The sequence below is a fragment of the Arvicola amphibius genome, chromosome 7 (genome assembly GCF_903992535.2).
Source record: "Arvicola amphibius chromosome 7, mArvAmp1.2, whole genome shotgun sequence".
Lineage (NCBI taxonomy): Eukaryota > Metazoa > Chordata > Mammalia > Rodentia > Cricetidae > Arvicola > Arvicola amphibius.
The window spans coordinates 77,238,860-77,254,169 of record NC_052053.1 but is presented as its reverse complement, the minus strand read 5'-3'; the positions used below and the strand labels follow the sequence as shown (position 1 = coordinate 77,254,169).

Below are 15,310 nucleotides of genomic sequence, written 5' to 3'. Positions count from 1 at the left end.
AGACTGGGTCCTGCTCCAGCCCATCTCCTCTACATTCTCAGGAGAATCCCAGTGAGGTAGAGAGGAGAGGCCCAGCGAGACGATGCAGTACAACCCAAAGGGACACGGCCTTGTCCCTTCAGTGCTGGAGATGTCACAGCATGGAGATCTCGTAAACATGGACGCAGGAGACACTGAGATGTGTTGTGACAGGGAGTCCCCATACACCTTCTGGAACAGAGGAAGACACGGACACCACCCAGGGATTTCCTGGATACTCATATAAGGGTGAAACCATCCCATCTTTAATGTCAGCAGGGAGGGGACACGGCTCTCGGGAGAGAGCTGATTCCCAAGAGCCGTTACTTCCTGGGATTTGCCACCCTGCCTAAAAAGAGGGGGGCACTGTTTGCTGGGTCCTGGACGAAGATTAGGAAGGGTCTGTTTAGCTGAAAAAGAGGAATGTCAGCCCATTGGTCACTTTTAAAACATGAACTCGGAGAGGGTCTTGTCTCCTTCCCATCGAGGGTCAGCATAGCTTTGCTTGCCACCTGTGGGAAGGGAAGCAGAGGTGTGTGAGAGAGGGGGCAGCAAGCACTGCAGCCTAGAGTAGGATCTCATGCGGAACTCAAGAAGGAAGACCCTCCAATGGCTATGTCCACCCCTTACGGCACTGCCTTGCCCTCAGCCTACTCCATGGTGGTCACCGAAAAGCCTTTCCCCTCTCTCTCCAGTCTTTGCCTGCTTTGGCCCATTCACTTCCAGGCCCCCTTCTTGCCTCCATCTCTCATGACCTTGGCTAGAGCCCAAAGCTTCACAGTGGGAGGTCCATTTGTATTTCATTTCCTTTGCACAGAGGTCCCCCTTTCCCAGGGTACAGCTGTGAGCCCTTCTGGGGACTGGGTTTCTGAAAATGACCATGAGTATCCAAACTCCAAGGGTTTCCAGCCCATGCTGAATTGCCTTAAATTTCCCCCAAGCAGTGGGATCTTTGGAAAACTCATTAACACTCCTGACTTTGTAGTTTACTAGTAGCCTAAATGCCACAGGCGGAAAATTCCAGGATAATGTCCCAAGTCACTAAGCCTAGGCCTCTCTGTGTGAAAATGGGTAGTTTGAATCCCAAGTACAAAGGTGATATTGAGGTTTAGGGAGGTCATTCCGGGAGGTACTTACATTATCAGCACCACAAAAATCCCCCTGTTGCAGCTTTGACCTCTGACCCCAACTCCAGATAACCCCCAAAGGTCATCCGAAGGACCTCAGCCTTGCCTTTGTCCACACCCTTTCCCTCCTCCTTAACCTCACGCCTGAACTGCACCTCTGCCCTGCTTGACTAGAACAGACACGGGAACAGCACTGTGAGGTGACCTCACCTTGAAGGACTTCTGAGCTGTGTCCTCCATGACCACTGAGCTGATGGCTGCCTTGTGGAAAACAGGAGTGATACCTAGGAGGTTCACCACTGACTCCACGCCATGGGTCTCAGACACTGACAGTCTGGGGATCTGTACCTTGACCATCCTAGTGGGCAAGAGAGGAAGCTTTTTGTTAGCGTGGAAGGAATACTTCATCCCGGGAACCCCTAAAATGCCACCTCCTCTGAGAAGTCCTTCCGGAAGACACAGGGTGTTCACACGGAACCCCATCTCACTATCCCCTGCAGTGTTTGGGCACCCCTCTCACTCAGCTAGGGTTGCCCTCCAAGACATGACTCTCGGGAGAAAGGGAGTCAGAGCAGCTGAGTGCAAGTGCCCGGTGGAGAGCAGGATGAAACTATTCCTCTCCCCGCTGTGCTGAAGCTTCAGGGCTCAGTTTGGGTCTTGGGCTCTCAACAGTTCCATGCTCAGCCCCAGCTGGGTTTTCTGCTCCCTGTTATAGGTTCTGGGCCTCAGAAAGTGCTCATGGACTCTGGGCCAGGCAGAAGAGCGGCACTTTTGCCTACAGTTCACCTCAGACCTGCCTGAGTGTCCACGTGTTTCATAACACACCTCACATAACAGGCAGCAGGGGCGGGATGGGGGAGTAGGTTAGAACACAGGCTCACTGATCTGTGGTGCATGGCTCTGGGGACCTGACCAGCCTCACACAAGAGCAACAGAGGAATAGAGTCTTTCTCAGTCATGACCTGGGCACTCTTTTCTTTCTGAAGATTTCCCTACAGATTCTTCCCCTAACTTCCAAACACCCCATGGACTGTCTACCTTGACCTCTGACTCTTAAGGTGACTAGGGCCTAAGAACCACCTCCATATTCTTGGATCATCTCTAATACACACTGCAGCTGTGGCCTCTGCCCTATTGAGGATGCAATGTGTCCATCCCGAGGTATGACTGCCCCGAGGACAACATGTTTATCTCTCTATTTCCAGCACTGCTTTCATCAACAAGCAAGCCTACAGTATGGAAATGAACACCGAGTCTGCCTGGAAGCTCAAAGTTCCTGTGGCCCCAGCTCTGGCCAGCCTTCTAGGGCCTTAGTCATGGAATGATCAGAGGTAGGGGTGGCTCTGGGTGGTTCCTGGGACTGAGGAATCACCTTAGGCTAAATTGTTGAAACATCCGGCGGAAGTCTGGGTAGGTCAGTCTCTGCTCTACCTGGTGCATCTTCCTGTGGTCAGGGATGATGAAGTAGGTCACGGGGATGACTTGGCTGCTGCTGTACACCAGCACCATGCTAGACAGATCATGGACTCGGAACAGATGAAACACGCCCACGTTATTGATCGTCGGAACCTTGATAGTCTTCTGATGGTCCATGTGGAACTCCTCCATTTTGACGAACTGACAGGAAAAGTAGCTGACAATTTTGCCTGGAGAAGAAGAAGAAGGGATGTCAGATAGAGTGGGTCTAGGTCTGCAAGAGTGTGTCAGAAGAAAAGGATCAGGAATCTTCTCTGGGAGCCCTGGTTTGATCAGCTAAAAATAAAAAAAGGATAGACATAATAATGCATGAACACTTTGTGGGGGTCTCTTGAACTTGGGGAGGGATGTAAAATTTGGATATATTCTGGCAGATCCCAAAGGTAAAGTGTCTTTGAAAGAAATTTAATATTGTGCTTATTTAATGGTTCTCTGGGAATGCTAAATGATGGCAAGTGCAGGTGACCAGTGGTCCCTAAGACACCTATACACTTGCTTTTCTGGAAGCTTCTTGTCCTTTTCAGGCAACAGTTTAATATAGTTCAAGAAAAACCTTGCTGGGTAACTTGAGTCCTCTTCTGAGCCCCTAGATGTGGTGCAAATATCTGGGGAGCTTCCCTGGTGCCATATAAAAACACAACCAATGTGGCCATCAGAATAGGTAGGGGCCTCAGGGACCCGTCCTCCCTGTCGTGAATGAGTAGGACCCTCAGAGCTCCTGGCCTCACATTCTCACTGGAAAGAAGGGGCTGGAGGCACTGGGAAGGGAATGAAGCCATGGCCTAGGTGCTGCGCTCTGCAGGACTTTGCCAGGGGAGAGGGAGCTCAGGGGGGAAAGGAGCAGGCCCTAGCCTCGACTCCTAGCCCTTCCCCAAGCTGTATCTTTCCTGGGGCAGAAATGCTCACTTTAGGGCCCTGACCTAACCATTTCCAGGCAGGAGGTCATGTTTGGGGTGGAGGCTAGCTGACCAGGTGCATGTTCTCCACAGAGTTCCACACACTGTGTAACCTTGCTAATCCTTTAACTGTCTCACGGCACTGGGCTAGCTCTGTCCATGGTAAAATGGACAGTCACACCCCAAACAGATAAAATGACCCATCCAGTGTAGACAGGTAATTAATGTTGGAGGCCACACTGGACGCCAATGTTTTCAGGCCCTGAAGCTGACTCGACCACACTTACTGTTTCTCAGCATATTCCATGGGAACTGCCCTATGTATATAGACCGTGCAATAATTTGTTTTAAAAAGCACTAAGTATATTCCTGTTTCACTCACACAGATTTCAAAAAAAAACATTGTATAGAGAATGACCTGTCAAGCTGTTAATCCTTCATCCTCCGATCTCATGGGTTGTTGAAAATTGTTATGCTATTTATTGGTGAAAGACTAAGAGAAGACACATGTAGGCATGTTGCCCTTCTCGACTTTGGGGTGCCGAGGACACAGAACATCGGAATATGAGCATCTATTTGGATAAGTCCCCTGGAGCCAGCTCGGCTTCATGACATCACCCTTACCATTCCAGATGATGTAGTTCATCAGAGCAAGGAATGTGTCATTCTTTAGCTCCTTGACCATGGTCCCTATTTCCTTGCTGGTTTTCTTCATCATATGATGGTTGATCTGTGCCTTGGCCTTACTGCTCTCTCTGAAGTTGGTAGAGATGACTTCAGAGATGTAGAGGTCCTTGATTCCCTTCATAGATTTGTCCACCAGCTTCAGGCCCTGGTGGATGAACACGCTGCTGCCACTTGTCAGCGGGGACATCTCTGTGGGCTGGTTGGTGGCGCGAAGTAGGTACTGGAAACACTTGTGGATCTCAGCTTCAGACAAGCCTGTTTTGTTGAGCTTTAGGGCCTCCAGGATGTGTTGGCTACCGTTACCTTCAGCTCCCAGCGAGAGCATTAAGATGGAAGCAATCACTCTAATAGGGGAGAAGAAGATATTCCCATCTCTTGACTGCTGGGCCAGCTCTTTGTACAAAGAGATGGAGACATTGCAGACGGTCAAAGCTACCTTCCGGCACTGCAAGCTGTCAATGCTTGGGTCATAGAGTTTCTCATCATCTGTCGTCTGGGTTCTGGGAAGCAGAGAGCACAGGCCAGCTAGCAAGAGGAGTCCATGAAAGAAAATGGAAGTCATCGTCCTGCAAGACAAGAAAGGGACACAGCCCCGAGTCAGGGCCATGACAGCTTCCACTAACCGATGAGTGATATACGAACCACAATTCCCTACCCCTGTGCTGTGCTCCCAGTCTGGGTGAGGCACTTTCCACGGCCTCATCATGGAAAGAGCTAGTGACAAGCCTCGGGGCAGGTCATGTCTATCTGGTCTGTACCTCTCTGAGAAGTCCCACAGGGGAGCTGAGCACTCCTCCATTCCTTGATGAGGATTTACCATCCCGGACAGGTTAAAGCATATATTCAAGTTTATGAGCAGTGACTACGGCAGAACCACTCCCACAGCAGGCTGTCTAGAGCCTACTCCACTCCCGTCTGCAATGATCCAATGTGAGAGAAACTGCCGTTTAACCAAGAGCTGTGCCACTAGAAACCGTGTGGCCTGTGATAAAGATCAGTTTCTGAGCCTCAGCTTAAAAACAGAAATATGCAAGGCATTAGTAACGTAAATACAGATATGGGGACTTATACTTGGATTTGATCTTGGGGGAAGTTTGTAGGTTTGGCAAACTCCAGCCTTTTAGACCAGCCCCGAGCTATCAGACTGGAATCGGGAGTGTAACCCCAAATAAGAAACGGGGTGGAGGGATTGGAAGGGCAGCAGCTCACCTGAGGAGCTAATGAGCCTATTTTCCTATTTTCCCCTGGTGATCAGTTCTTCCCAGGTGATCAAGGGCAGACGGCTCCTGGGCAAAAGAAAAGAGGCCTAGGACCCTTGTCATAGGGAGTCTTGGGTAACATACTCTAAAGGGTAGCAGTTTAAACAAAACAAAGAAACAAAGCCCATTTTCTATCCCATGAGAGTGTGTGTGGAGTCATTCCCTAAATCCACAGAGAGAGGTCAAGGCCTGTGGCTTCTGGTAGAGTCATGGGACTGAGCATGGAAGAAGGCCCAAGCTGAGAGTATCGGGTGCGGGAATGGGGTGATAGGACCACCTGAGGTGTCTCCTCAGCTACCCCCAATCTGGCAGAGAGATCACAGAAGGGTAAGTTATCTAGAGCTGGCCCAGGCCTAGAGGGCTTCCTCAAGGAAGGGCAGGACTGACCTAGTGTTCAACAGAGGGTATACTGTGGGCTGGGAGCACAGAATGAGGTCTTTGCTCTCCTCTGGATCTGCTGATAGGAGTAGCATCCTCTGTGTGGAGGAGATAATGAGACAGGAGAAATGTTGGCTGTGCCCACCCCATGGGTTCAGAAGGAGGCTGGTTACAGACTTACTTAGCAGAGGCAGTGAGAAGCTCGTGGGTTGGACGTGCAGGACTGACTGCCCCTGAAGATCTTGCCCCCGGGACTTATAAGCACAACAGAGTGTGGGAGACACACAGTCCCCATGTGGGAGGAGAGCCTGGGTCAGCTTGTAATTTAACTAGGAGACGGTGTGCCATCTGTTGCTGTGGCCTGAGGACCTGGCTCTCTTTCCCTGAACTGACTTAGTGAAGCAGAACTGGCCAGGACTACCCATCAAGGAGGGAGATAAAGGGAGCCCTGTGGCCATTGCAGCCTACCTCAGAAAGTTGCTAAGAGGAGGCCATAGGTCCTTACATACTCCTAGCCTTGGTGTCTTCAGTAAATATCACCCACCTGGAGAAAGTGAGTGTGTTCCCACTCGCAGCCTGAGAAACCTCACCTGGGTACTAGGGCCTGTGCCATATTTCACGCAAACCCAGTTAGACAGACAGAGTGGGATTAATGGCCCAGTGGCTCAGAAGAGGTCTTTGGTGTAACTGAGAGACAATTGATGGTGTCCCTTCCAGGGAGGAGCTTAGTCTTGAGGACAGGGAGAAGAGAATCCCTTTATCCTCACGTGTACAACTGTTCTCTGTAACCCATGTAATGCCTCTCCCAGATGCACATATTAAAAACACATACAGGGTCACAGACCCAGATGTAAAGCGTGTGTGTGTGCGCGCACACACACATACACACGGCATGGTAAAAAAAAGTGCTTCCTACCTCTATAACCTGGCAGGCCTACAAGGGCCTTGAATTTATAGAAGCTGTTATCTGGTGACCCAGGGACAACATGGATTCTCTGCTTTTTGAAAATGAAGGCATAATATTCTGTCATGTGGTCGCCTGCCTTTTGCAAATCCATCTATTCGTCGGCGGGAGTGCAGCATAGGGACACTATCATGCTCTTCTGAACATGAGTGTAAATGTATCTTTCAGGGTCCCTTCATTTCTTTTGGAGTAAAGGGGATTTGACATTGCTGAAACATGTCTTGTGTGGTTGATTTTGATGAGAAGTTTCATAAGGCTTCGAAGAGCCTCAGGAATTAGTGCGGCGTAGCTCTTGGCATGTCTTTGAGAGTTTTCTAGAGATGGTCAGATCATGAAGGCTCTGATTTAATCTATGGTTTAACCTGTGGATTGAGTCAGGAAGTATAGGTGGGACAACCAGACAGGAAGTAGAGGTGGGGCAATGAGAACAGAAGAATTCTGGGAAGGAGGAAGCCCATTCTTCCACAGCCCTGCCCAGACCACAGAAGAAGCAAGATGTGACCTGCCTTGCTGAAAGGTACCAAGCCATGTGGCTAACATAGATAAGAATAATGGGTTAATATAAGTTATGAGAGCTAATACAAAGCCTGAGCTAATGGGCCAGTCATTTTATAACTTATGGAGACCTCTGTGTGATTTTCTTTGGGACTTGCCAGTTGTGGGAAACTGGGCAAGACAGAAACCCCCACAAGCAGGTTCTCTTGTTACATGGTTTTCCTGCCTAACCCCCACATGACCAGCTATAGTCCAGTCAGCTCTTTATTAGCCAATGGTAGTAATACATATTCATAGTGTCCAAAAAGATTGTTCCATAGCAGTTGACTGGTCAAGGAAGCTTCTTTTTGCAGGGGATAGTGATCATTACACAGATTTGCAATCAGTCAAATCGCTAACAGTAGGTTACTGTTGCTGCAGCACAGAAGCCCAAAGCTCAACTAGAAATGCAAGAAAATGACCGTACCTCCAAAGGCTCGGGGGACATAGCAGAAGAGGAGGCCAAAGAAGGACTGCAGTGTTGTGTAGCTGCTTCTTCCAGATGGAAACACTTTCTCATGAAGGGAGAAGAACCTCAGAGGTTCAAGAAACAAGATTGCTCAGTCCCTTTCCCGAGATGACTTAAGCAGTAAATAACTGTCAGGATGGGTACCACTTCACTGACGTAGCTGCCAGGATGGGTACCCCTTCACTGATGTAGCTGCCAGGATGGGTACCACCTCACTGACGTAGCTGCCAGGATGGGTACCACTTCACTGATGTAGCTGCCAGGATGGGTACTCCTTCACTGATGTAGCTGCCAGGATGGGTATCACTTCACTGATGTAGCTGCCAGGATGGGTATCACTTCACTGACGTAGCTGCCTGGAAGCTGTGTAAAGAACTTCAGTCACTGCTTTCCTGATATCTCAGCCACGTTGCTGTGTTTGGCTGTTCAAAAATGCAGTCCCCCAAAAGTCATCTACGTTCTGTAAATAACCATGCACTCACACTCTTGTAAAGACCCCCAGTGAAGTCATTTAGTCATTTGTTCACCAAACAGGACTTGGAAAAACATCTTTGTAAAAAATATTTATTATTATTTTTACTTTGGTTTCACATTGCCATCTGTATCTTGGGAGAATAGAAATAGTCTCCCTCCAGAAAACGTCTGATACCCATGCTTGAAGTCATCTAGGGAGAGAACCTGGTGGGAAAAGCAGGAACTGATGCTCAGGTGTAATTACTGTGGCCTGGGATCCCCTACTTTGCCCACGAAAAAAGGAAGATTGAAGGTTTCATCTTTGACGATGATGAGGAAGGACCTGTTGAACATGATACTGGGGACATTAGGCAACCAAACATCTGCCGTTTCAATAGACTCAGGGACTTCTGTGTCTTTATCTTCAATTCCCAGCACAGCCTTATGCATAGCCTAGAGGGGGGGAGGGGAGACAGAAGTGGATCAGAAGCTATGAAACCACCACTCTAGGCTGAAGCAAGACTATGTGGGAGCCCCAGTCAAGGAGAGCCTTCCGGGGGCCTGTCTCCTCATGGGCAGTCTTACCTCACCCACGGCTCTCTCCTCACAGTCGCTCAGAATCTTTCCTGACCTGGCCTGTTTTTCTATTTGCCCCCATCATGACCCCCATTTCTCATACCCTTGGTGTAGCCTGAGCCTGAAGCCTTGGGGTTGAGGACCTCTGTAAACCCTCTGTTCCAAGCGTCCCCTTTCTAGGGCACAGTTTTGAGTTTCTTGAGACAAGGGCTATGAATGCGACCACCAGACTGTCCAAACTCCCAAAGTATACAGCTCATGGGCAACCACTCTTGATTTTGGTCTACTGATTTTTCCCAGAACTGTTGACCTCATTGGTTAACTCTTATAAATTGGACTTTGTGGCTCACATTTATAGATTATAGAACATTTTCTGAAGTAACTGAAGAAGTAGGCTTCTCTGCACAAATATGAGCAAACCAAGGTTCAAACAGTATTAGGTCTTGGGCAAAGATTATCAGAGAAACACCTCAGGGAAAAGCCATGGTACCACCTACATGAAAAGTCACCTCCCAGTTCTGCCTTTAATTCCATCTTCCCAGGCACCTCCTAAAAGTCCTCAGAGTGCAACCTGGACCATGCTCATGTGTCTTTCTCCATTCTCAGCCTTATGCCTAAGCTGTGCCCTTTACATCCCTTCTGATCTTCAGACATCCAGAACTACACATTAATTAGGTGGTCTCACCTTGGACAACTTCACAGGAGCATCCTTTGTGACTTTTGACAGATCAGCCTTGTTGCTGAAGATCTGGGTAATGCCCAGTGTCCTCATTACTGTCTTCAGGTCGTAGGTTGCAGAAATGGTAAATTTGGGGAAACCTAAGTTGGCATACCTGTCATAGTGGAAGAAAAACAGAGGGGTTTCATGGCCTTCCCTGTTCTTCTGGGACCCACCATATTGTGAACGTGCCTTCTTTCCCTCTTTACTGCCTTGTTTCTGTCCACAGTAGGATGGCAAGATCTCTTGGTGACCTGTCCTTGTAACTTCCTCTGTATTTGGCATGGAGGTCTGGTGTTGACATTAAGGGCACCATCTTGTCCTAGTAGCCCCCAGAGGTGGGACCTCCTATGAGAGGTCCTCCTGACAGATTCAGAGTGCTCTCATGGGACCATGTCTCGCCTCCTCCCTCCATGTTTAGGGATGGATATTCTTGAGAGTTGGTGGGGCTGATGCAGCTGAGTGACCCTGAGAAGTGGGTGAGGCCTGGGAACAGACTGGCTTTCAGTTCTGTGACAAGTTCTTATCTCAACCCCCTCCTGTGTTCTCTGCTGGGCGAGCAGGCCCTCGGGGGCTCTGTTCCTCAGAGCAGCACCTCTGCCTGCACTCACCTCAGGCCCACACCCCAGTCAGCAGGACCTGGGCTCACTGATGGAGAACATTCTCTGACCTGTTGGTTCTTGGGGGCCCAGTGAACCACAAGGAAGAATGTCAAAGGACAGAATCTCCTGCAAATGGACCCCAGGTGCCCAGCTTCCACCTTGCCTTCTCTAGGTCTCTGTAGCCCAGCTCTGCCTGTGCCCACTGTGAAAGTCACACACCTAGATGACCCATTCTCTGAGGCAAGTGCCTTTTCAAGGAGCGCTCAAGGCACAGGCATGTCATGCTTTGAAGCACCCATCAATCTTCTTATCAGCCTGTATAATTTTCATTGACTGCAGCAATTGGGGGCTGGAGAGATGACTCAGAGGTCCCGAGTTCAATTCCCAGCAACCCACATGGTGGCTCACAACCATCTGTGGTGAGATCTGGTGCCCTCTTCTGGCCCGCAGGCATACATGCGGGCAGAAACACTGTATACACAAGAAATGTCTTTTTTAAAAAAAAAAAGTGCAGCAATTCAGATAAGTACTCTTATCTGAAAGCTTGCTCAGCAACGATACCTATACCAATGTCTATTCCTGTCTTCAGCTCCATGGCCAATAAACTGTGTATCCAAGAAGCTTATGGAAATTTCTCCCCCTTCCTCTTTAAGGCCTTTCCCCTGCATTGTCCTTCTCGAGTGTGCTGGTGGTAGATCTTTGCTGTTTCCAGAACAGTTGTTCTATGGATATCCTCAGACTAGCCTCCCTTGTCACGGTCTGTCTTAGAAATTGGGCCAACTGGGGTCTGTCTCAAAGCCCATTTTTCTGTTCTTGGTTCTGTCATAACATACAGCTTCCTCCAGTGACTGTCACCAACCCCAGCAGTACACATTCGGGAGTCATAGTGTACATAATGAGGAGATAATGTCTAAGACCAGGACCATAGAGTTCACAATGAACTTTGTGAGTCCACACAACCTGACTGGCACTGCTTTCATGAGGCCGTGACTCATAGTGGTGAGCCAGGGATTGGGGCCACCCATCCTAGCTTTTGGCAAGTCCTGAGGGATGATCTAAGGCAGGTCATGGCTCAGAGAACAGGGCAGTTCTGAATAGGCCCATGGCCTGGGGGATCACCTGGGGTTAATGTGCCTCTGGATGCTGTTGAGGTACTCATAGCTCAGGTTGTCTATCAGTTGTTGCATCTTCCCCAGGTCTGGCAGGATGAAGAAAGCCATGGCATTTCCTGCATAGTGCTGTATCAGCACCCAGCTGGACAGATTACTATCCTTCTTCAGGTAAAATTTACCCGTGCGTTTTACCATGGGCACCGAAACCGCCTGGCCTGTATCCAGGCGGAACTCATAGTTATTCACTAGGTCAGCTTGGAGTTCACCATTATGGATTCCTGGAGAGAGAGAAGAGACTGTCAGGGAGGGATGAGATCAAACTTCAGGCGTCAGAGTAAGGGATTCCCCTGCCACCTGTGTGACACTTTCCTCTTTGCTTCCTCAAGTGTAAATGGAATGAGTATGGCCACAAAAATCTGCTGCAGGGATTTGGTGATGACCACTTGAAGCTGTAGAAGATACAGAATATCCTTGTACCAGATCACTTAGTGGAAAATTTACCATTTTCCTCCCTCCCTCTGTCCCTTTTCTCTTTTAGATATTACATATATCTGATAGTTTCACCAGGACTTGTTTGTGGTAGGAATTGAACGTCTGACCTCCCATCTACTCAGCCCCCTCTCCATCACTGAGATCCAACTCTGGACTCTGCCTGGAGATTCTCAATGAAAACAAGAACTTCCTGAGGGGCTGGAAGCTTCCTGAGTCTCGCAGACAATCATTCAGTCCGTATTCAGGGAAAATTTCATGTATGCAGATGCCAAGACAGCATCTCCTCTGCTGTATGAGTACCGCCACTGAGAGCAGCAGAGAAAGCAGAGCCTCAAGGACTGAGTTTGTTGGAAAGGAGTAGGTGACAGGGCAGGGTATGGACAAGGTCCACCTTTGTCGCAGCAGAGCTGGGACCTCAGTTGTGCTGGATGTGACCTGGGAACTCTGTTCTTCAGGACTTTACCTAGGGCCAGGAAATCATGGTGGAGAGAAGAATTTGGTCTTTATTCCCAGCCCCTATTGAATGTAGGGGATCCCCTTCCCAGACAAAATGTCAGTCTGGGAGTGGGAGCATCGGCTTAGTTGCACTTGGTAACTATCAATCCTTTTGACACCAGAAAGGAAGAGTTAGCTTTCCTTATGAAGGTGGCATAGCCATATCCTAAACAGTAAAATGTTTTCTTTTTGTTTCTCTTCTCTTTTGAATATCATGGTTGTTAGTTGGTTGAGTAGCAGGAGCCTCTAAGCCTGATGATGTGAATTTGATCCCTGGAATCCAGGGAGAACTGACTCTCACAGGTCGTGTGTGATGTGGCCTCCACATGTGTTCTATGGCATGTGTAGACATGCACTTACACACAGCGGTAAGTAAATAAATGTAAAACCCTGCCGTGTCTCACTGCAAGCTAGTAACGTCTATGCTCTCTAGGTATGGCTGGATAACTCATGAAGTGACCTAATTATCATAAAAGGTGGGGCTAGTCAAATAATGTCCATGACACAGGCAGGTCACACTCATCATTGTCTCTGATCCCATAACGAGCAGCCCCCCAACTATCCCGGGGTGAACATCATTCATGAGCCCACCAGGCTGCTCCCTAACTTGTCTGCTTTGCCAAATGTTGCCTCTTCTAAATAAAACTCTTACCTGCTCACTTTCTCGCCCATCTATTCTATTATTGTTGAGAACAAGAACTTGAACCCTAGGGTTTTGGCCTCTGTGGTTGTCGTCCTTAGTACCAGTCCCACCTTACCATCCAAGGAGATGAAGTTCACCAGGGCAAGAGCTGTGTCCATTGGCAGGTCTTCGACCACCTGTAATATATGTCCGTAGCTTCTCTTCATCGTGTGTTTGTTGATCTGTGCCTTGGCTTCTTTAATGTTCCTGAAGTTGACGGGGATGGTTTCCGAGTTGTACAATTCTGTAGCGACCTCTCTGAACTTGTCTGTCACCTGCAGACGCTTATCGATGAACAGGCTGTTGCCAGTGGTCATGAGTAACTGATAGTTTGGCTGGCGGAATGTCTGGAGGAGATGCTGGAAGCACTTGTGGACCCGCATTTTAGGCATATCTGCGGCACCGAACCTCAGCCCGTTCAGGATTTGCTTCTGAGTGCTGCCCTTAGCTCCCAGAGAGAGCATTGCGAAGGCAGCTGTGATGCTTACTGGGGAGAACATAATGTTGGTTTGCCCGGGCCAACGGATTACCTTTTGGAGCAAGGACAAGGAGATGTTGGTGATGGTGGAAGCAAAATTCTGGCATTGGGGCTGCTCCTGGGTCTTGCCATCGCCCGAGGCGCCTGCCTCTTGGTAATCTTTAGTCTGGGAGCCAGGGAGCAGACAGCACAGACCTGCTAGCAAAAGGAGGCTGTAAGAGGAAGAGGGCGGCATTGTCCTGGAAGACAGAGAAGGGGGCAAAAGCCCTAAATCAGGGCTCTGATGGCTCTCACTGACCGTCCTAACCATTGATAACACCATCTAAAAGCAACTGGTTTCCTAAATCTGTGCACCCAGCTGAGGTCAGGAATGTTCTATATTCTTATCCTGGAAAGAACCAGAGGGCTTAGGAATGGTAACTCATTACTTTGGTTTTCTTTTTAAAATTTTACGTGTGTGTGTGTGTGAGTGTGTGTGTGTGTGAGTGTGTGTGTGTGTGTGTAAGTACACGTGTGAGCACCATACCAAGCATATGAAGGTCAGAGGTCAACTTTTGCGAGTTTGTTCTCTTCTACCATGTGGCTCCAGGGGTCACCAAGCATGGCAGTGGCGATCTTACCCTCCACTTTAAGATGCAAGTGCCATGGCCCAATTCTGCAAGGGGTGGGGACTAAGGCACAGTGAGTAAAATGGAATCAGAAAAAGTTACCCAACAAGGGGATCAGACCAGGAGGAGAAGGATTTCATTGTTTCATTAAAGGGTGGGTGGCTTCCACTGGTCTTCTCTTCACAATTTCGTGGGCAGAGAAGCTGCTGGCCAGAACAGGAGGGGTCTTGTGGCACAACACACAGCCAGAGCACAGAGTGGCGGTGTCACACCTTAGTCTAAGTCTTCTGGGACCCCCTTTTCTCCCAACTACCGCACCCTTCACATTGCAGGTCACTTGAGCATGCATTCATTTTTTTGTTCAAGACCCGTGACATTTTGAACCTGGGGATCCCTGTCACTCATGAGCCTGAGACATGGAGGTATTTGTGACCATTACCTATGGGTTCTATGCATCTGGTTCTATCCATTTGACAGGGCATGAAAAGCTAGGCTCAGAAAGGTTCAGCAACTTCTTCAAGGTCACTCAGCCAGGATAGCTGAGCTGGGTCAGACTAGTCTTCAGCTTCTGCCACGTGATCTGTGTACAGCTAAGATTGTCGCCGTGACACTGCCTCCATTGTCAAGGCTCAGGGCTGGGCACAGAGGATAGCTAGAGTCTGAGGGGTTAGTTAACATGCAGTATGACCACCCCGCTCCCCGGCAGCTCACCGGTCCATCCTGGTTACCTGCAGTGAGTCAAAGAGAATCCAGACTCGCTGGAGAAACACGCTTGCAGGACAAGGAAAACAAACTTGGGTTCTGGTTTTGACTCTGACGGTAGCCATTTTGTGACAACAGATGTTTAAACTTTTTTTTAAAAACAAAATTTCATTTCAAAGAGGGTAGTTGGGGAAAATAAGAAGAATTAGAGGAGATATCAAACTGTCGCCAAGAAATGACCTCAGGGCAGCTCATGGGAGGCGGGGAGGAAGGAGGTGGGTTTCGTGAACTCTGGTCTTCAACACTAGCTGGGGGCAGAGAGCAGAGATGGAATTTGGGGTTATGAACCCAGATAAGAATGAGAGAGGAAGAGGGAGCAGAGGGGCACACAGGTTATCTGCTGAGTTAATGAACATCTCTTCCTTGGGGGCTGGGATTTCCTAAGAGGGGATCAGTGCAGATGGCTGCCGGGCAGCAGGGTGGGACCCAGATAGCAGAGGGCAAGAACCTCTGACTGAGCTCTGGAATTTAGATCCAAAAGAGCTTGAAAGGGAACCCTTTCTCTTCTAAAGCCTTTGCAGGTC

General features: G+C 48.9%; 2 protein-coding genes across 3 annotated transcripts; both read right to left on the bottom strand.

The window, feature by feature from the left end:
• Positions 1-262: 262 nt before the first annotated feature.
• On the bottom strand, positions 263-6,093 carry LOC119819559 (alpha-1-antitrypsin 1-6-like). Of its 2 annotated transcripts, XM_038337804.1 has the most exons (6): positions 6,023-6,093; positions 5,414-5,490; positions 4,142-4,770; positions 2,518-2,791; positions 1,356-1,503; positions 263-530 (listed from the first exon to the last, which is right to left on the bottom strand). In XM_038337804.1, exons 3-6 carry the CDS (start codon positions 4,764-4,766, stop codon positions 342-344), a joined length of 1,236 nt encoding a protein of 411 aa, XP_038193732.1. In that variant the 5' UTR covers positions 4,767-4,770; positions 5,414-5,490; positions 6,023-6,093; the 3' UTR covers positions 263-341. The 2 variants fall into 2 exon arrangements, with proteins under 2 accessions (XP_038193732.1, XP_038193733.1); XM_038337805.1 differs by lacking the exon at positions 5,414-5,490 and having other exon boundaries at positions 6,023-6,050.
• A 2,291-nt stretch (positions 6,094-8,384) lies between these two features.
• On the bottom strand, positions 8,385-13,651 carry LOC119819888 (alpha-1-antitrypsin-like protein CM55-MM). The gene is made up of 5 exons (XM_042055402.1): positions 13,015-13,651; positions 11,277-11,547; positions 10,167-10,376; positions 9,523-9,670; positions 8,385-8,486 (listed from the first exon to the last, which is right to left on the bottom strand). Exons 1-5 carry the CDS (start codon positions 13,649-13,651, stop codon positions 8,385-8,387), a joined length of 1,368 nt encoding a protein of 455 aa, XP_041911336.1.
• Positions 13,652-15,310: the final 1,659 nt, after the last annotated feature.